Raw genomic sequence first — 21751 nt, forward strand, 5'->3', positions numbered from 1 at the left:
AGGGGAAGGTTAGAGCCAGCATTGGCTGAGTGTACGGGGCCAGATTTTCAAAAGATTTTAGCTCTCATACTAAATGGGCAGATTTTGTTAAAAACCTGGGTGCACATTGAGGTCTGACATCTTTAGAAAATCTGGCCCTGGGTGTCACAATAGAGGCTCCTGAGTGCAGGGCACTGGCTAACCTGTCCCTGATCGTGGCTGGTGGTGACAAAGGTACAGTGCACTGTGATGAACTTCCATTAGCCTAGCAAAACAAACTCAGCGCTAGGAGAGGTCACTCAGGGTATGTCTAGACTACAGGCCTCTGCCGACAGAAGCACGTAAAATAGGCCACCCAACATAGTCAATGAAGCCGGGATTTAAGTATCCCCGGCTTCATTAAAATAAAAATGGCCTCCGCGCTGTGCCGGCTCAGCTGATCGTCGGCACAGCATGGCAGTCAAGACGTGGATCGGTCGACAGGGGAAGCCTTTGCCGACCGATCCCTTATGCCTGTCGGCGGAGGCATGTAATCTAGATATACCCTAGGGCTATGTCTACACTGGCATGATTTTCCGGAAATGCTTTTAACGGAAAAGTTGTCCGTTAAAAGCATTTGCAGAAAAGAGCATCTAGATGGGCACGAACGCTTTTCCGCAAAAGCACTTTTTGCAGAAAAGCGTCCGTGCCAATCTAGACGCGCTTTTCCGCAAAAAAGCCTCGATCACCATTTTCACGATCGGGGCTTTTTTGCAGAAAACAAATCTGAGCTGTCTACACTGGCCCTTTTGCACAAAAGTTTTGCGCAAAAGGACTTTTGCCTGAACGGGAGCAGCATAGTATTTCTGCAAGAAGCACTGATTTCTTACGGTAGGAAGTCAGTGCTTTTGTGGAAATTCAAGCGGCCAGTGTAGACAGCTGGCAAGTTTTTCTGGAAAAGCGGCTTATTTTCCTGAAAAACTGGCCAGTCTAGACACAGCCTAGGGCTATGTCTACACTGGCGCGATCTTGCGCCAGAAGTATGAAAATGAGGCTAAGCGTGGAATATCGCCGAGCCTCATTTGCATATCTAATGAGTCGCCATTTTTGCGGAAGAGGCTCTTGCCGCAAAAGGAGCTGTCTCCACTTTCCCTTCCTGTGCAAGAAAAACCCTCTTGTGCAATGATGTTATTCCTGAAAATAATAAGCGTAACGGCATTGCACTAGAGGGGTTTTCTTGTGCAAGAAGGGGCAGTGTAGACAGCTCCTTCTGGCGCAAGAGCCTCTTCTGCAAAAATGGCGGCTCATTAGATATGCAAATGAGGCTAGGAGGTATTCCACGCTTAGCCTCATTTGCATACTTCTGGCACAAGATCATGCCAGTATAGACATAGCTTAGGAGCCCATTTGGTTTTGTGCATCATCAACAGAATTGGGTACTAAGTTCCAATCATTTATACCTGAAGGCAGTGGGGGTCTCACAGATGACCCAGCAGGCAAAACCTGAAGGCTCTAGGCCTTCACAGGGGTCAGTGAGGGCAGAAGTGAGCCCAGCTTGACTCTCAGATCCCAGGGATAACTTCTAGGGCTGGCAACAATTAATTTTGTAAACTGGGCACAGTTAAATGGAGTCAGTGAGGGACGCTAGACATGGGATCTTCCTCTTCTTAACATGTCATTTTTACAGAGCAAAACTGTTCTGTAAGGGCGCGTCTACGCAGTAGAGCAAAAGTCGGAATAAGCTACGCAACTTTAGCTCCATCGGTTGCGTAGCTTACATCGAAATAGCTTAATTTGGCTTTTGGCACTGTCTACCCAGCAGGAAGTCGGAGGAAGAACACTCCTGCGCCTCATAAAATGAGAGTTATCATGAGCCGGAGTAAGAAGTCCTTCAGCTCGGCATTATTTCGAAATAAAGGCTTGTAGTGTAGACGCACACTAGGGAGGGTGATTCCAAAATAACACTGTTCTGTAGACATGCCCTAAGGGAGCAGTAGTGATTTCACCAACTCTTGAATGTACTTTGCAGATGCCCAGTTGAGGGCATGTGCATCTGGAGGGCTGTATCTCTGAGTCTATAACTGTATAGCCTTTGAAAAAGGTACACAGCAAGAAGGGAGGAGGGAGAAAGGCATCTTTGTAGAGGGTGATCCAAGGGGTTAAAACTATAGACAACGGGATGAAATTTGCAAAAATAACATGGGCTAGACACACATATTTCAGCTGAATAGCATCAGTAATTCTCACGTCTACACTGCAAGGTTTTTGTGCAAAAATCTGCGGAGCGTCCACACCTCAAATGAACTCTTGTGCAATTAAATGGGCAGTTACACGGCAGAACAGAGGGCCTTTTCTGCCATAGGTAAACCTCCTTTTCTGAGGCATAACTGCTTTTAGCGCTACAGCTATTGCACAAAAAGGCAAGTGTGGACGCTCCAGAGGGGTTTCTTGCACAAGAAACCCCTATGGGAAAAAGCACATCAGAGCTTTCTTGAGCAAGAGCGTCCATGTAGTGTGGACGCTCTCTTGCGCAAAAGCACATCGCTTTGGCGATGTGCTTTGAGGTGTGGACATGCTCTTGCGTGAGATGTTTTTGTGCAAAAATGCTTGCGCAAAAGGCTTCTTGCACAAGAAGCATGTTGTATAGATGTAGCCTAACAGTGAGAGCTTGTCTATGCTTGCAGTGATACAGGGCATGGGTGGTTGGGATAAACCAGGTGAGGCTTAGCCTCCCCTGGCACTGCTACGGACACTGGACCTTCCTTTGCAGGGCCTGGGGGTGACATTTTTGATTTATTGTGTCCCATGTAGGTTCTGGGGCAGCTGAGAAGTGGATATGGCCTATTTAGCTTCCTGGGTTAATTAGTAATTTCTCCAGGGAGATTACTGAGGTAAGGAAGCTGAGTAGCGAATACCATCTCCTCAGGCAACCTGCAAGGCGCATAACAAAAGCTTCCGGAGGTGAGTCTGAGAGATGCCCTGTAGACATGCACTACAGCAGGGGAGGGGAACCTCGGGTCCGGGGGCCGGATGCCTGGATCCAGTCTCCCTAAGGCTCAGGGCCTCTCCCATGCTGGCATGCCAGCCCCCCCCCCCCCCCGATACCCCACCGCAGGGCACACAAAATCTACTATGCTGGGTTCAGGTGTGCGAGGAGAATGTGAGGAGTGTCTTTCTGCTTCTCAGTCGGGGGTCACATCCGTGAGAGGTGTGGTTTTTTGTTTGGTTTTTTGCTTCTCACTTGTGTGTGGCCCCTGACTGATTTTTCTGTGAGTCAGTGGCCCCTGATGCAAAAAAGATTTCCCACCCCTCCACTACAGTGATGGGAGGGGATTTCTTGTTGGCGGATCCCCAACCTCCCCAAGAGTGGTAGCTCTGTGGACAAACTGCACTATCCTCACTTTATAGCGTAGACCAGGAGACGAAGGGAAAGATTCTTGGAGGAATCATTTAAAACAATAACAGAGTGTGCTGCAGAGACCGACCCTGCGCTGATCCCCATGAAAAGGGCTGGGTGACCCAGTATTGACGTCAGAGCTTCCCGGAGGCAGAGCTGAGATGCTCTTGAAATCTGCTCATCAGACGACATTTCTTCTCCAGAGAGCACGAAAAGCCTGACGCAGCTCATGACCATTCGTGCCTGAGGAGCAGGGATTGGGGCAGGCAAGTCCAGTTCCTGCCTTACACTGAAGCAGCAAATCGCATCACAAACAAATTACAGGTCCAGGAGACAGAGAGCTACCCGGGGGCGATTCTTTGAAACTCGTTTAATACATATCCAGTGTTGTGTCTTTGATGACAAGAGCAGGCCACAAGTTATTTAAGGGTAATCCCTCGAGAAAGGGCTCTACGAGGTAGTAATTGGCTTTTCCTTGTGATTGAATGCTGTGGCTTCAGCATGAGGAACATTATTCTTACTCGGGGACAGCAAAAAGGAAGCTACAGGAAACCACAACTGGAGAAAAAATAGAAAAAAATCATTCCCAGGGCTTGGAACGCTCCATGCTGTGCCTATAAGGACTTACCTGAGTACAGCGTAAGCGGGGTTGGGGGGCAGAGGGCGAGGGTTGGATTTAGAGGACTGTGTTGTCAGGAGAGGGTTAAAAGGCGATGTATAATTAGAATGATGGAGTGACTTGAAGGAGGAGGTACTGGACTAAGGAGCCTTTTAGCAATTGGTTCAAATCCAGTCTAGTAGGGGCCAAAACATTCTGAGAGCTCTTGAGTGACGATGGACAAGTAAGTCCCCATGAGAAGCAGCCTTTTAGCAGTCGCAAAAGGGGGGACGAGCCACGGAGATGTAAATGCTCTCTTGCTAGCGAAGACCCATCCAGGGCAGGCAGAAGATACATTTGTTGTGTGGTCTGAAGATTTCGGAACCCACTCCTGTCAATCTAGCACATTTTGTCATTGTGGAAATTAATCAACAGTGAAAAAATAGGGAGGGACTGTCCTGTGCAGGGATGGAGCCTGCCCAATTTCAGAAAATTCATTTCTCCAGGATTCGGCCTGGGAATGTCAGGCTGGAAGTGGCTGTGAGACCCTCCTCTGCTGAGACAGGACCTAGCCCATCCCTGACTGGTATTTGTCTGAACTGATCTTAAAAATCACCAGCGATAGGGATTCCACAACCTAACCTCCCTAGGTAGATTGTTCCAGGGCTTAACTGCTCTTACCATTAGAACGCTAATAGCTAACCTTAATTTCCCTGGCTGCAAATCAAGCCGGTTACTGCTTGCTTAACCTACCTTACATGAACATGGAGAACAATTGATCCCCATCCTCTTTGTAACTCCTGAACATATTTTAAGACTGTTCCTAGTTCCTGCCTCAGTCCTCTTTTCTAAACATGCTCTGTTCTTTCAGACATTCCTAATAAGTCAGTTTTCTAAACCTTTTATCATTTTTGTTGCACTCCTCTAGACTCACTCTAAATTGTGTAAAATAAACTCTTATATAATGTGGTAGATACATTCCTAGAAAAGCTTGTATTACATAAAAATACATTATATGAATTGAAGAATACATGGGGGAAAAGAGTTATGTTCCCAGATATGGCAAAGCTGTACATGTTCGGGGCACAGAGGGGTAGGCTCGGGAATGGAGTTTGGAGGTCGGAAGGTGCTCAGAGCAGGAAGTTGGGGTGCTGGATCCGGGGAGGGGGGTGCTCATCTCAGACAGCTCCCCATGGTTGCAGTTCCTGACGGCGGTGTGGCTAGGCAGCTCCGTGTGCTGCTCTTGTCCTTCCCTGAGCTCCAACAACAGGGACAGGGCAGTGGGCTTAGCTGCTTGGATGCATCTCCTGGCACCCTGCACCCCAGTCCCCTGACCTGAGCACCCTCCCTAATGCCAAAATATCTCCCCCAGAGGCACAACTCAAAAATTTCACTAAAGGAAAATTGTATGATGTCAAAAATGTGCTGTATAAATGCACTTTATATTAGGGTTTACTGTCCATCTTCCTTAGTGTGGTGCACAAAACTGGACACAGTCCCCCAGCTGAGGCCTCGTCAGGGCTGAGTAGCAGGATAATTGCCTCCTGTGTCTTCCCTATGACAGTCTTGTTAATGCACAGGAGAATGCTCTTTGCCGTTTTCAACACAGCATCTCACTGCTGACTTGGACTCAATTTGTGCTCCACAGTAGCCCCCAAGCCCTTAGCCACTTACTCCTGCTTTTGTAGTTGTGTGTTCGATTTTTCCTTCCCAGGTAAAGTACTTTGAACTCTCCTTTATTGACTGTCATCTCGCTGATCCCAGACTGATTATTCAATTGATCAAAATCACTCGGAATTCTAATCCTGACCTTCAGAGTGCTTGCAGCCCCTCCCAACTTTGTCACCCACGGATTTTAAGCTTATTCTCCTCGCCATCGTCCACGTTGTTAATGAAAATGTTGGCTAGTACCAGACCCAAGACACACCCACTTGAGGTCCTCCCAGTTTGACAGCAAACGATTGGTAACTCCTGTTTGAATATGATAACTCTGGTGTGAGTTGTGCACCCAGTTTATAGTACAGTAGACTTCCGATAATCCAGAAACTTTGGGACCTAGGTGGTGCCGGATTATTGGATATGCCGAACTATCAGGAGGTACTATAAACTGGTTATATATATACTGTATATAAAGTGTTTTAACTCTTTTTATTGTATACAGTATACTGTAATGTTTTAGTTTTTTTAACCCTTTTTAACCCTTTTCACGCAGTTCAGCTACTGCCACTGCTGCCTTGTGACTGGTTTTTTTCCCAAAACTCACTCACTAGGCTCTTGCCATTTTGATGCCGGACTATCGGGAGTGCCGTACAATTGGATGCCAGACTATTGGAGTTTTACGGTAGTTTCATCTAGACGTGATTTCCCTAATTTGGGGACAGTGTCTGTAGCCTTACTAAATCCAGAACACTCACATCCACGTCTTCCTCCCATCACTCAACTGAGTATCCTGTGACAGAAGGAAATTAACTTGGCATGATGTGGTCTTAACAAGTGCATAGTAGTGCGTCTACACTGCACCCTTACCTCGAAATAAGCTCTGCAATTTGTGCTATGCAAATTGCGTAGCTTATTTCTAAATAGCTTATTTTGAAATTTGGCGTTGTCTACACAGCACCCAAATTTCAAAATAAAGCGCTATTCCAAAACGTCCCTCAACCCTCATGGAATGAGGTTTACAGGGTCATCGGAATAGCAAGCCCGTTATACTTCGTAATAATGAATTCACTCAAAAGACATGGAATAGCTATTTTGTGATACTTTCCGTATCCCAAAATAGTTCCACAGTGTAGAAATAGCTGTATTGTCCTCCAGGTTTGAACAAACTGACAGTTTAATAATTTATTCCATATCTTTCCAGGTATTTAGATTAGGCTCACTGGTCTGTCAGGGTGCATCGACACTGCACCCTTACCTCAAACTAAACTACGCAATCTGTGCTACAGAAATTGTGTAGCTTATTTCAAGGTAATTTCAAAATAGCGCCAAATTTTGGAATAAGCTATCTACACAGTGCCAAATTTCGAAATAAAGTGCTATTTCGACATGTCCCTTAGCTCTCGTGGAACGAGGGTTACAGGGATGCCGGAATAGTGCACCCGTTATTTTGAAATATATTTCAAAATAACGGGCACTTTTAAAGATGCAGAATTGCTATTTTGGGACACTTTCAGCATCCCGAAATAGCGCCGCTGTCTGGACGTAGCCTAACTCTCCTGGCCTTTCCCTCTCCTTTCTGAAGATAGGCAAATATAGCACCTTTCTCCAGTCCTCTGGGCTCCCTGAGCTTCCAAAGATACTCTTAGGGTACATCTACACAGCAGTGTTATTTCAAAATAACTGGCGTAATTCCAAAATAACATGGTTTGTGTCTACACTACATGCCTTTATTTCGAAATAAGGTCGAACTGGAGGACTTCTTACTCCTACTCCTGTAACCCTCATTTTACGAAGAGGAAGAGTATGTCTACACAGCAGTGTTATTCTGAAATAACAAAGAGTGTGTCTACAGAAGCCTTTATTTCAAAATAATGGCAAGCTGGAGGACTTCTTTCTCCTACTCCATCTACACTGCAGCATTATTTCAGAATAACTGACATTATTCCAAAATAACATAGTCCGGCTCTACAGAGCAAGCAGTTATTTTGACATAATGTTGAAATAATGTCGAGTTGGAGCACTTCTTACTCTGACTCCTGGGAAGTGCTGTAACTCATACTTCCTGCTGTGTAGATAGCACCAAAAGCCGAAATAAGCTATTTCAACTTAAGCTACGCAATTGAAGTAGCTCACATTGTGAAGCTTATTTTGGCTTTAGCCTTACTGTGTAGACAGGCCCTCTGACTCCTGTAACCCTCATTTCAAAAGGCGTAAGGGAATGAGTACACTTCCTTCGACTTCATGCTGTGTAGACAGCGCCAAAAGCTGAACTAAACTATTTTGACTTCTGCGACGCAATATAGTGGGTAAACAAAACTAAAAAACAGAGGAGACAGTTTCTGGCAGGGAAGAAAAAGTTTATCAGGGTTATAACACCCAAGGGATAAGCAATTGAATCAATTGCTTATAAAAGTGTATAGCATGAGGTATTTTATGAAAGCTTGTGACACACTAGTGGTTAATATAGTCATAAACCGTATGTACTGATGCTATAAAAGGATTTATCTACTTGTTGATATTAGGCTTTAGCATCTTTGTCCAAACAAAGGGAGAAACAATCTCTCCCAAACTGGGGAGGGAGAGGGGAATGTCACAGCTATTACCTGTCTCCTCTGTAAAACAGACATGGTGAACTCACACCAGTAGCCTGATTTACATACAGGGGAATGGGAAGCCCACAGAATGGGGAAAATAACCTGTAGTTCTCCTGCCTTTCGAAACAAGCTCACTGAACCTTGGAAGATATAAGCAACACCAGACACCATGTTTGGCATCCATCTCAAGACACGCACAAGGGAGCAGAGCTCTTGCATGCTGAGCAAGATGAGTCTTCCAGCCACGCTGGGAGGCTGAAGTGTCTGGAAACTGAATATAGGCGAGAGTGCTGCTCCGGCAAATATCGTTCATTTAGAAAGACAAGGGAAAGCAGTCCCTCATGCTTCCGTGAGAGATCCTAGCAGGGACAAAGCCAGCCTTGGCAAGAAATCTACCTTGAACAAAGCTTTAGCTTAAGTCAAGTCTTAGCCACTAGAAAGCCTATTTTGTTTTGTTTTAATTGTAACTGTTTCAATTGGCGTTTCTTAAGCTTGAACTCACCTTGACATTTTCAGTCAATTTGGTTTGGTTTTTTACTCTAAACCAAGTCAGTGCTGTGTTTATGGGGAAGGGTGTATTTGCCTAACTAATTTGCTGTAACTTGCTCAGGTCTCTTTGCAGGAACAATGAATCTTATAATTTCTAGGTGTGGTCCGGGTGAGGGCTGGACTCTTCAGGGCACATGGTTTTTTTGAGGGGGTGAGGGTGGAATTCAAACCAGAAGTGTGTTGGGGGGGGTCACCTTGCTGTTTGTAGCCAAGCTGTTGGGGTCAGACCTGCTGAACTACAGCAGTCTAGCATACAGACGCTTGGGCTACAGCTACACTGCAGGCTTCTTGCGCAAGAAGCCTTTTGTGCAAGAGTTTTTGCACAAAAACTTCTTGCGCAAGAGCAAGTCCACACCTCAAAGCACATAGCAAAAGCGCATCCACACTGCATGGACGTTCTTGCGCAAGAAAGCTCTGATGGCCATCAGAGCACCTGTGCTTTTTCCTGTGGAAGAAACCCCTCTGGAGCGTTCACACTTGCCTTTTTGTGCACTAGCTGTAGCGCAAAAAGGGGTTATGCCTCGTAAAAGGAGGTTTGCCTACTCCAGAAAAAGCCCTCTCTTCTGCCATTTTATTGTTCATTTACTTGCACAAAAGCGCATTTGAGGTGTGGACAGCTATTTTTGCTCAAAAACTTTGCAGTGTAGACAGCCTTGGAGTGGGACCTAACTGCTTGTAACTGACTGTGAGCAGCCCAGGCTGGGAACGACAGCAGTAAAGAACTGTGAGACACCCACAGATGCACGGCTGAGTGATAACACAAACCCTTACTGTTGGAACTGCACCCTGAAATATGACAGTGTTCTAGGGTGAATTGCCTCAGACCTGGACAACTTGAATATGTTTCACTTCTCTTGGGCCATGTCTGCATTTAAACTGCTGCAGCAGAGCCATTGTGACACTTCAGTGTAAACCTAGCTACGGCGATGGGCATGGCTGTCCCCTCACTGTGGGTAATTTACCTCTCCAAGAAGCAAGAGCTAAGCTGACGGAAGAATTCTAGTGCCGCCTGCACTGTGTATTAGGCCAACTTAGCTATGTCTTTCCAGTGCAGATCTAAAGCATGCTCCTCAGCTGGATAAGTCCACTAAAGTAAGCTCCAAGCCTGTTAGAGTAAGGAAAAATATCAGTCACACTGCACAGTGGGCTGAGCTGAACATTGTCACAAAAACATGGTAAAATCCAGTTTTGTCTTGTTTGGACACAGCATAGCCCAGTGGCTCAGGCACTGGGCCAGGAGACCAGGTTTCTAGTTCTAGCTCTGAGATTGTCCTGTTGTATGACCATGGACAAAAATCACTTCATGACTTTGTGCCTTTGTTTCCCCATCTACATCAAGGGTCAAGTTAGCTACCTGGTTAAAGTGCTTTGAGATCCAGGGATGGAAAACACTGTGGCTTATCATTAGAGCAGTGCAAATAACCGATTGCTTTAGGTCAGTGGCCGAACCAAAAAAAATACCAAAAAAAAATCACTGGCTGAATTTGTTTCACATCTAATCGCTATTGGTGCACACCCCAATTACATTATATCTTTGTATCTGGGACGTGTTTTTCCAGGGCGGGGGGAATTCAATCAAGGTGAAGTAAAATTCAAACGAAAAGTCCATTTCATACTGAAAAACTGAAAACTTCCATTTTAAAATGTCAAAAGGAAGCATTTCAGTTGGGGAGGTGAAAGCCTTGTGCTTAAAAAAAAAACCCAAACAGCTGGTCAAATTACTCATTAATTCACAAATTGTTTCATTTGGCCCAAATCTGCATTTTTCACCTAAAAAAAATGGCCAAACAGACTCACCAAGCACTAAAACTCCTAATTATCTCCAGTGTTCCCACTGGCCTTTCTGTGCAAAGGCCAATCCTATGAGCTATTGAGGGCCTCCGGTATTGTCAATAAGGAGGGTAAAGACTAGTCAACTAGTTGACTATCCGATAAGCAAATGCTTATTGGATAGTCAGTTGACTAGTCGATTCCCCCTCCCCTTGCAGATAGAGGCAGCAAAGGGGTGGGGGCGAAGGTGTACTTCAAAGCGGCAGTGCCGCACACCTGAGCTGTGGATCAGCTGTGCAGTGGTTGCCCCTTTGAAACGCCCACCGCCATGGAGCCCGGGGTCAGCTGGGAACTCCCCTGATGACCCTGGGCTCTGCCTGGCATTTCTGTGGAACCTGGGATCAGCTGGGGAATCCCCAGCTGACCCTGGTTCTGGGGAAATGCTGCGCAAAGCTCAGGATCAGCTGGGGCTCCATGAGGGCGCTGGGCCTTGAAATGCACAGGATCCCCCGCTGGGGACTCTTGTACATTTCAAAGCAGGCACGCCCGCATGCAACCCGGAGTCAGCAGGACTTCCCACTGGCCCCGGCTGCACCTTGAGTTCCGCGTTCCTCCTTTGAAATGTACAAGAGCCCCAGCCACGGCTCTTGTACATTTAAAAGGAGGAATGCAGAAGTGCCTATCAACTAGTAGATTAGAAACTCCTACAGGCCTTCACCACTTGATCTAAAGGGTTACATTCAACTGTCCACACTATAATTCATCACTGGCTGTGTCAAAAAGCTGTGCAGTGTTGCTGTGAGTTGTTAAATGGCTACTATGCTCTACCTCAGAGCTGCATTTCAGTGGGATACTAATCAACCTCTACATAGTACTCTAAGTACTTGTCAGAGCCCAATTAATGGTTGCCAAATATTTTTCTGTTCCCCAGTTACGAATAGCAAACAAAGAACATCTCACTGAGACAGTCAATTTCTTTATTGTGGGGTCTATTAACGGTGACACTCATTATCAATAATCACACCCAGCATGCAAGTAATATCTACTCTCTTGCTCGCTCTTTGCTTAGATCTGAAGGGTGTGGTTTCAGCCAAGAACGATATCCGCGTCGAGATTGTGCATAAGGAGCCTGCCGCAGGCAGGGAGACAGAGGAACACCCAACGATCAAGCAGCTCATGGTAAGGATTTATTCCCTTCCTCTTTCATGTGTTCCTCTGCAAAGCAGTTGACAATAATGAGGGCAGGCACATGCAGGTCAGCACATTAACGCCTGCTGAAGGCAACGGCTGCTCTTCCAAAATCTTGCACCCGTCGCTTGGAGTTGTGAGTTTCCCTGCCATAAAAACTCCTCGAGTGCAACTTTGCTAATGAAGAGGAAGAGCCAGGAGAGGTTTATTAGTGTAGCTCAGCAGCCCACCGGGCTAATTGCAAGGAAAGTTTGCTACCTCAATAGGGAAATTGCTGCAAACTGCAAATGGAGGCACAGTAGGTTGAACAATATATAATAATAAACTAATTAGTGGGAAACAGCTATGCGAAGCTGAAAAAGCCCTGGAGACTTAAATGTGCATAAGAAATGTATTTGCATGTAGTCACTTGCAGGTAGAGGCTGTTAATTTTGCTAGTGTCCTACCATCCCAGCATGCCATGTGCCGGGTCATGACCTGCAGCTGCCTCCGCTCCCACCTCTTATGTGGCAATGGCTGAGCCATCCCGTTTCCTGAGAGAACTGCAGGAAGCGCCGTGGGGGAGACAGGAGGAGGCACGCTCCCCTCAGAGGCCCCACCATGATGCTAGGAAGCTCGGGCAGCTGAGGAACTGTCATTCTGGGGACGTGTGAATTTGAGTCGTCTGGGTCAAGAAAGACTCTTCAGCTTCCAGGAGATGCTGGCCTGTTACCAGTGGGGGTTAATACAGCCTGCGCCTTTGTCTGGTGGACCAGGTGGCTCAAATTGCGGGGAGGGGACTCAGACCTCCATGGATATGTCTAACTTGCAAAAAAGACCCGGTGAGGAGCTGGGGTTTCAGAGGCTGAGCACCATCCCAAGAAGGAACGGCCCACAGCAGTAGCCCGGGGCTCTGAGGCTCCCACGGGAGAGGTGGTGGGTTTGTTTGGTTTTGTGGGATTTTTTGTACTAGAAACGCACCCTACATCTTTGGTTCAAAACTAGCCAGAGTGATTTGCGACTGAATGTCCGGAGCATCAGAAGTGGGACTGGGCACCCTGGCCCAGCTGAGGAAGAAAAGCTGCCTGCACCCTACTTGCCAGGCTCAGCACAGGCCAAGTGTTGGGTTGGTAATGGAGATCTGACTCTCCCTTTCCTCCCCCGGATGGGCCATCGCTGGAGTATATGGACTGGAGAGGCAAAGCGTAACCTTGCACTGCCGTGGCCTGTGCCATGGACTTTCAAGGTCTGCCAGTCAATAAACACAGCAATCAGCACCTGCCTAGGGAGTATTATTGCTATTGTAGGTCTTTATAACTGGAGGTCAGTGAGGGGGAACCTCCATCCACAGATCTCCCCCTCCTTGTGCAGAAAAGGGGGACTGCCGAGATTGGCTCTGTGGCCACGTCCGCTCCATTCGCCCAGGGGAGAGAGCCACACGGTGGAGGAAGCCAGGCTGGGAGACATACAGCACCCCCTCATGCAGCACGGCAGGGAGTCACCCTAGATCAGGGCTCTGCTGCATTGTCTTCAGGTCCATCATCCGCAGTGCGGAACCCACCCACCCTGTGACGAAGTCGCGCGGGGGCAGCGACGGGTTAGGAGCGGAACAGGACAAGGGGGCATCTGTGAACCTGAGCCGCTGGTGCGTCCCAGGAGGTTGTGGGCATTCATGGGCCTGATCCTTGATTTCTCCTGCAGCGCTGCCAATAGAAGCACCCAGGGGAGCCTTCCAGGCCCTGCCCATCGCTTGCCACGCAAGGGTAGGATGAGCTCAAGCCCTGCCAGCAGCGCAGCAGAGAAAGAGGGACCCAAACAGCCAGGTTGCCGTGTGTGAGCATGCTTGTTTGGTGGGGTGGGGTCCCCCCACGACCGCTTTGAATTCCCAGCCAGGGCTGGTCACTGGGCCTTCACTCGCCCTGCATAGAAGGCTCTGACTTCTCCGCGGACGCGCCAGATTGAGAGGGCTTTGGGGCAGTGGATTTTAGACCGGTCGTGGGTACAGCTAGGAAGCCGGCAAGCTGGATGGGTGCTGAGGTCTGACATAACTCATTGTTCTGATGGCAGGCTAGCAAGGCCACCCACGGAATGTGTAGCCTTAAGTCTCCAAGGTGCTAGCCCACGGTGCCCCATACGGATGCACAGGAGCTAAGGGAATACCAGTGGTGCAGGGAGAATTCATTTCGTACCCACATGCTGAAGCAGAGGGGCATGTGTCCTCCCCACATGACTCCTCCCTTGACTTTGCTCACCCCCAGCCTGGGGCCATGAGCTCTTCCCCTCCTCTCCCCATGATCTGTCCCACATTACCGGGGTGGGGAGGACCGCAGCAGTGAAAGGAGCAGTACGTCTGACTGCTAATCTGGAAGCTCCTCTGGCGCAGCTGTACCATCCCAGGGCAATTTTACCTCTCGGTACGGCACTGGTGAGAGCCATGCTGGAATCCTACAACCAGATCTTGTGTCCTCATTTTTAATGGGATGTTGAAAAATTGGAGAGGGTGCAAAATGGAGCCATAAGGATTGAGTGCTGGAAAAAGAAATGCAACTTGATTACATCTTCACACAACGCAGTCAACCTGTAGAACTCACTACCAGGGAATCTTATAAAAGCCAAAAGAATCACTGGATCCAAAAAAGAATTTGCTCCATTCAGGGAGATGTTGTGGCAGGTTAGGTCACAGAGATCCCCTGAGAATAGCGCTGACCCTGCCTTCCTGCCTTCTGGGGTGCCCCACCATCCTGTCCTGCTGGGTCAGACCCTCCGGTCTCCTCCAGCGATGGCACCGAGTTGGGGTCATATCCCACAGCAGAGCAGCTCAGCTCTGGGAAGGCTCAAAGGGTATGTCTACACTACCCCGCTAGTTCGAACTAGCGGGGTAATGTATGCATACCGAACTTGCTAATGAAGCCCGGGATTTGAATTTCCCGGGCTTCATTAGCATAAAGCTGGCGCCGCCATTTTTAAAAGCCGGCGCTGCCATTTTTAAAAGCCGGCTAGTGCGAACCCCGTGCTGCGCGGCTACACGCGGCACGGGGTTCGCACTAGCCGGCTTTTAAAAATGGCGGTGCCGGCTTTATGCTAATGAAGCCCGGGAAATTCAAATCCTGGGCTTCATTAGCAAGTTCGGTATGCATACATTACCCCGCTAGTTCGAACTAGCGGGGTAGTGTAGACATACCCAAAGGGACTTGACACAGTACCCAGGTGCACAGCCCCAGTAGGGCCAGAACCATCAGAACATAAGAACGGCCAGACTGGGTCAGACCAAAGGTCCATCCAGCCCAGTATCCGGTCTGCCCACAGTGGCCAATGCCAGGTGCCCCAGAGGGAGTGAACCGAACAGGTAATGATCAAGCCATCTCTCTCCTGCCATCCATCTCCACCCTCTGACAAACAGCGGCTGGGGACACCATTCCTTACCCAGACTGGCTAATAGCCATTAATGGACTTAACCTCCATGAATGTATCTAGTTCTCTTTTAAACCCTGTTATAGTCCTAGCCTTCACAGCCTCCTCAGGCGAGGAGTTCCACAGATTGACTATGCGCTGAGTGAAGAAGAACTTCCTTTTATTAGTTTTAAACCTGCTGCCCATTAATTTCATTTGGTGGCCCCTAGTTCTTATACTGTGGGAACAAGTAAACAACTTTTCCTTATTCATTTTCTCCACACCACTCACGATTTTATAGACCTCTATCATATCCCCCCTTATCTCCTCTTTTCCAAGATGAAAAATCCTAGTCTCTTTAATCTCTCCTCATAGGGGATCCGTTCCAAACCTGCAATCATTTTAGTTGCCCGTCTCTGAACCTTTTCTAATGCCAGGATATCTTTTTTGAGATGAGGAGACCACATCTGTGCGCAGTATTCCAGATGTGGGCGTACCATGGATTTATATAAGGGCAGTAAGATAGTCTCCGTCTTAATCTCTATCCCTTTTTTAATGCGTAGTCCACCCTGTTTGCCCAGCATTGTTTATAGCTAGCCAGTTTGGGATGCTTTGCCCCTTGGGGAGCTTATTCCCCAGCCAACAGCCTCTTGCTGTTAGCAAATGTTTCCTTATCCCCCTCTGCTCGCTCCCCTCCTACTGAGAGTTAGAGCCCCCAGCTCACTCACAGGAATTCCCTGCTGCCCTGTGCTTTCCAACAGCAAGCAGCAGCTCCAGACTCAGGCTCTTGCATGGCCAGTCTCCAGCTGCTAACGAGCTTCCTAGAGAGGCTCCAAGTTTGTCAGCGGAATGACAGATAAGATTCAGCCTTGCTAAGGAGCTAGACTTGACATCCCACTGGCAGGGACGCAAGCCAGAATGAGGCGGGAAATCGGAGGGAAACCAACCCCTGGTCTCCCCTAGGGAGGTTCTTGTGGGTGCCGGAGGGGCATGGAAGAGAGAGGGCTGGGCGGGGGTGCTATGGAGCCGACTAGGGCTCTAAAGTTCCCAGAATCCTCCATTCCGTCTCCGTGCTTAGGGCCGGTCCATGGGATGAGCTCAGGTCGATGTAATCAGCCTCAGGTCGCATTTGTGGTGCGGCTCCCCTGCCCGTCGCCCTAAAGCGCTGTTAAAATCGACGCCTGTGTGCGTGGGGTAAAGCCTGAGGGGCAGAGGTGAAAGGAAAGGGGACGTGCACCGGTGCGCTGCTCCGAGGGCTTGCTGGCCTCCGACACAATCCGGCCGGGGCACTATTTAAAGGGCCAGCTGAGCATGCTGCTCGGAGCCTGCTGGGGCGCAGGGTGTGATGCACCCTCCCAGCCGGGCTCCTGCTGCAACTGGGTGCATGCAGCCAGGTGAGGCAGCAAGCCGGTACCGTGCTGTCCCTGGAGTGCGCTGTTACTCGCGGCCCCTGGGTAGGAGCCGGGGAGTTTCTCCCACTGCTGCTGATTTCCCAGCATCCGTGCCCCTAAACAGATGGCCCACAGCTCCCTTGTGGCAAGTTAAGGTTACCTGGCCTCAGGGCCCCATCCACACTCTCCCCCGCAATCCCCATGCCTGACTTCTGCATCTCCCCCCACACATAACCCCCTTCCCTGAGCCTCCTGCACCTCCCACCCTCTGCTCTGAGCCCCCTACATGCACCCTGCCCCCTTCCCTGAGCCTCCTGCACCTCCCACCTTCTGCTCTGAGCCCCCTACATGCACCCTGTCCCCTTCCCTGAGCCTCCTGCACCTCCCACCCTCTGCTCTGAGCCCACCCCTGCCCTGACTCCGGCACACACACCCCACCCTGAGCCTCCTGCACTTCCCTCATACACACCCAGGCCCCTGTCCTAAGCCTCCCCACACTCCAATGGGAATGAAACTGCATAAACAACAGCAAATCAGAGCTATTCCTTTAATTGCAGCTATTTTACATGTCAGATCCTGTTCAGGTTTCAGTTTTTACTTCTTGGCCGGTGATCTGATGTGACGTAACTGTGCTGTGTGGGCCTCACTCGACAGACGGTAAAGACAGATCCTCTTGCTGAAGTATAGATTAGTCTGTCGTGTCAGGTGCACGATTTACAGTAGAAAGTACGTGAAAAAACTGCCTCCTAAGAAGATACGTACCCCACTGAGGGGGTGGGGGGGGCAGGTTGTGATAGGACAGGACTGTAAGACGTGTAACTTATTTTCACTCTTGCTGAGGGGGGATTCAGCCCTTGAATGAGGGGCAGTGCAAAACACTGTGCATTGTAATTCGGAGTCCCTGGCCTCCACGTGGCGATCGGAGCGCTGCATTGAGAATGCTCTGGCTAGAACTTGGAACAGCTGGTGAGCAGCGTGACTGTCCATTTCTGGCTGGAGCCGTGTGGAGAGCGCACAGCACAGCCTCCTAGTGGGGACAGGCGAACTCACACTTGTGAAATCAGCCCCTCACAGTGGAATTGAATAAAATCGACCTAAGTCTGAGAAAAAACCTCCCAGTTACGGACAAGGACTCATGGGCTCAGGCTCACATTGGGTCTGATTCGTCAGGTGTTTGGCACCCGCAACCCGGATGCCAATATTCAGCTTCCATGACAACACTGAATTAAAGCCCAGATTTTCAAGGAGGCTGAGTCAGAACCCACGGCCGGTGCTGAGCTCCTGTGACAATCCGGCCCATGCGGCTGTGCAGGGAAAGGAGAGCCATTGCCCCCATCACAGCCAGCGAGCACCGACCAAACAGGGCACGGGCACTGACGCAGCTTCTATAAGTCTGTCCGTACAAGAGGAATATTAGAGAGGAAGCACGTTGGTAAATGAGGCAGAGGATTAAATCAATTCTCCCTCTAAAAAATCAATGAGGCCCTGAACTCCAGACTAAAAAATAAATAAGTCTGGTTTGGGCAAGACCAGTGAAAGACAGTAAGTAGATTGGGTAATGGAGAGGTACTGCAGCTTCTTAGGGCTGGATTAACTCTTCTCAAGGCCTGGGCATTTTGTGGGGGACTCCTGGCTCTGGGGTAGGGCCAAAAAGGAGGGGTTCAGAGCGTGGGAGAGGGATGTGGGTTGAGGCAGGGGCTTGGGCTGTGGGAGAGGGTGAGAGCTCCAGCTGAGGGATCAGGCTCTGGGATGGGGAGGGCGATGAGGGGTTTGAGATGCAGGAGGGAGCTGAGGACAAGAGGTTCATGGGGGTGTTGGGTCTGGCCAGGAGCTAGGATGCTGAAGTGGGCTCAGGGCTTGGGTGTGGGGTGTGGGAGGGAATTAGGGATTTTGGGTGCAGAAGGGGGGCACGGGGTTAGGGGTGTGGAGTCTGGGAGGGAGTTAGGGATTTTGGGTACAGGAAGAGGCTCAGGATCAGGGATAGGGATGCGGGGTCTGGGAGGGAGTTAGGGATTTTGGGTGCAGGAGGGGGCACAGGGTCAGGGTTAGGGGTGCGGGGTCTGGGAGGGAGTTAGGGATTTTGGGTACAGGAAGAGGCTCAGGATCAGGGATAGGGGTGCTGGGTCTGGGAGGGAGTTAGGGATTTTGGGTGCAGGAGGGAGGCACAGGGTCGGGGTTAGGGGTCTGGGGTCTGGGAGGGAGTTAGGGATTTTGGGTGCAGGAGGGAGGCACAGGGTCAGGGTTAGGGGTCTGGGAGGGAGTTAGGGATTTTGGGTGCAGGAGGGGGCACAGGGTCAGGGTTAGGGGTGCGGGGTCTGGGAGGGAGTTAGGGATTTTGGGTACAGGAAGAGGCTCAGGATCAGGGATAGGGGTGCGGGGTCTGGGAGGGAGTTAGGGATTTTGGGTGCAGGAGGGAGGCACAGGGTCGGGGTTAGGGGTCTGGGGTCTGGGAGGGAGTTAGGGATTTTGGGTGCAGGAGGGAGGCACAGGGTCAGGGTTAGGGGTCTGGGAGGAAGTTAGGGATTTTGGGTGCAGGAGGGGGCACAGGGTCAGGGTTAGGGGTGTGGGGTCTGGGAGGGAGTTAGGGATTTTGGGTGCAGGAGGGGGCACAGGGTCGGGTTAGGGGTGTGGGGTCTGGGAGGGAGTTAAGGATTTGGGGTGCAGGAGGGGGCTCAGGGTCGGGGACAGGAGTGCGGGGTCTGGGAGTTAAGTTACAGGAGGGGGATTAGGTCTGGGGCAGAAGGTTGAGGTGCAGGGCGCTTACTTGGGGCAGCTCCCCTTTGGTGGGGGATGGCTCAGCGCAGGACTCACTGTCCTGCACTCAGCTGCAGGCACCGCCCCGCAGCGCCCATGGGTCAGGAGTCCCATTGGTGTGGGCGGAGCCTGCCGGTAAGGGCAGCACAGGAACAGAGCTTCTCCTAGCAGGGGTACGGCATTGCGCGGAGATGCTTCCTCCCTGCCTTCCTAGCCATGCAGCGACATTTGTGTTTGCAGCCCAGGGGGCCATGCAAAAAGATCTGCACTTTTGGGGGCCTGGAGATCTATTTGCAGGAGTCGCCCCTTAACCTAGATCTCTGGGCTGCAGCCCCTAACGCCTCTTTCTTAATCCGAGTGCATGTAGGTGAAACGCCTTTGCATGAATTGTTCTGATCCTGCACCTGGTGCCCATATGTAACATTACTGATACTAACAGTGCCCTTGGGAACCTTGCCGTCAAAGGGAAAAATTACCCCAAGATAAAGTTTTTCGTGTACACATGGTTTTCACACACGTGTCCTTCTTCCTCCCTCTCCTTCCCCGGCCACATGGTGCCTGTCGTCTTCTTCAAAAAGTGAGGGGTTGGAAGCCCCCTTCAAACCTTTAGCCAGGTTATCAGGGTAATAACCTAAGCTGTGGGCAACCCAGGCTCATATCCTCCCGCTGCCTGATTTAGAGGAAGGCTTTGAACTCACATCTACTGTCTCTAGAGAAAGCAGCCTAAACAACAGGGCTTGGGGATTCTGGGATTAGCCTCCCTCCATTGCTCCTACTGAAGCAGAATAAATTCAATAGCCATTGGGAGAGGGGACTCAGAGTGGGGCTCTCACCCACCAGAGGAGAGCCCTAACTCTGGCCTAGAGACCCAATCTGGCTCTTTCTCTGGCCAAAAACATATTTAATTATTTATACAAAGAACTCGGTTGCCTGGCTCCACAACAAAAGAAACTTGCTCACCTTAAAAACCATCAGCTAGTGTAGGACTTTGTCTCATCTGGATGTTGGCATGTCCTTCATTCAGCATAAGAATCACCAGCATCAGCCCCAGGATCCAGTTAGTACAAAGATGTGGAATAAACACACCCCCTCCGCCCACTGGGAATTTTCCCATAATCCTTACGAGCGAGGAACTGGCTTCAGTGCTGAAGTGGAGTTTTTTATACTCCAGCTAAGGCTTGGTTTGCTTATTTGCTGCTCTAATGTTGAATACACTTCTTATCCACCCAACTGTCCAGGTAAATCTCTAGCCCACTTTGAAAATCTCCTCTGGGGTGTTTGTTTGTTTGTTTGTTTGTTTGTTTGTTTGTTTGTTTGTTTGTTTGTTTGTTTGTTTCACTGCCAGTCCCAAAGTGAATCCTTTTCAGTGAACTAAATAAAGCGTTAGCCTTTGGAATCTATTAACCAACACCCAGCCAGCTCTGTTAGGTTTTGACCTACACGAATTTAAAGCCGCCAAGAAGTGTCATCCAATTATACTACAAGCAGGAAACATTATAATTAAATTCCAGGAAAAAATACATCTCAGGTCTCAGCAGGTGTGCAACTTCAGATGTGCCAATCTGGACAAATTCATCACTTCCTGTCAGCTAGGGACCTGACACAGCAATCTGGAGGGAGAACTCTTTTAAAAACATATTGTCTTCAATAATGAAACCAAAGAATTTTAATATCCGGTCGGATGCATTCAGCACCCCAGATGAAAGCAGCTTCAGTTTGCTGCGTTAAATGAGGGAATCCTTCAGCACACAAAGGCTTGGATTGCCCACGGAGAGAGGCTGCACGTCGATAGCCAGCCAGAGGGATTCAGTTGACCCAACTAGAATTGATCATTGGGGCTCTACCACCCTTTAAAAGCTACTGAGAGGGGGACGCTCTGGTCCTCTATTACAGACAGAACTGCAGTGGGGGCTCACTCACCTAAGGTAGCCAGGTGTCTCAGTCTTATAGGGACAGTCCTGGTGTGCGGCTTTGTCTTATATAGGCTCCTACTAGCCCCACTCCCTGTTCTGATTTTTCACACTTGCTCTCTGGTCACCCAGTGTGGGGTCTCCTCATGGCCGGGTCAGGAGATCTACTCCCCTGCTGTCTATTGTCCCCTTTGGTCACTCACTCACATTGCAGCCCCCTCTGGCTCTCCAGGACTTCACGACCCAGTCCTCCAGAAGAACCCGGGCCCACCGCCACTCCAGGTTCCAGCCCAGGGACCCCGTAATCAGCAACCCAGGTCTGCACAATCTCACCCCGCTGATCTTTCCCTGAAATGCCTCTGGGTGAACCCCCTTCCATGAGGGAGAGGAGCCGAGGGCTTTCGCGCCCGCTTTCCGCCTCGCCGTGCCTAGACACGAACTTATAGCATCTCCCCTGCAACCCTCTTCTGTGCTCATCTCCCTGGCTTGGGACAAGCCCAGCCTATTCCTGCCCAGCTGGGCTCCATCAGGCCCTGGTCGTTCTCCAAAGGAAGCATGTTCCGGTTCGTGAGGGATGGGGAGCCAGAGGACCCCATGTTTGCGATGGATCCTTT

The 21751-nt window shown here is 49.6% G+C and overlaps 1 protein-coding gene across 4 annotated transcripts in view; it reads left to right on the top strand.

Moving 5' to 3' along the window:
• The window catches only part of KIRREL3 (kirre like nephrin family adhesion molecule 3), a 782703-nt gene that overhangs the window by 742908 nt on the left and 18044 nt on the right, over positions 1-21751 (top strand). For all 4 annotated transcript variants that reach the window (XM_075909300.2, XM_075909298.2, XM_075909299.2 and 1 more), the window contains one exon: positions 11595-11704. In XM_075909300.2, coding sequence (XP_075765415.1) covers positions 11595-11704 — 110 coding nt within the window. The remainder of the gene's footprint in view (positions 1-11594; positions 11705-21751) is intronic.

Source organism: Pelodiscus sinensis, chromosome 25 (assembly GCF_052426305.1).
Source record: "Pelodiscus sinensis isolate ZL-2025 chromosome 25, ASM5242630v1, whole genome shotgun sequence".
NCBI lineage: Eukaryota > Metazoa > Chordata > Testudines > Trionychidae > Pelodiscus > Pelodiscus sinensis.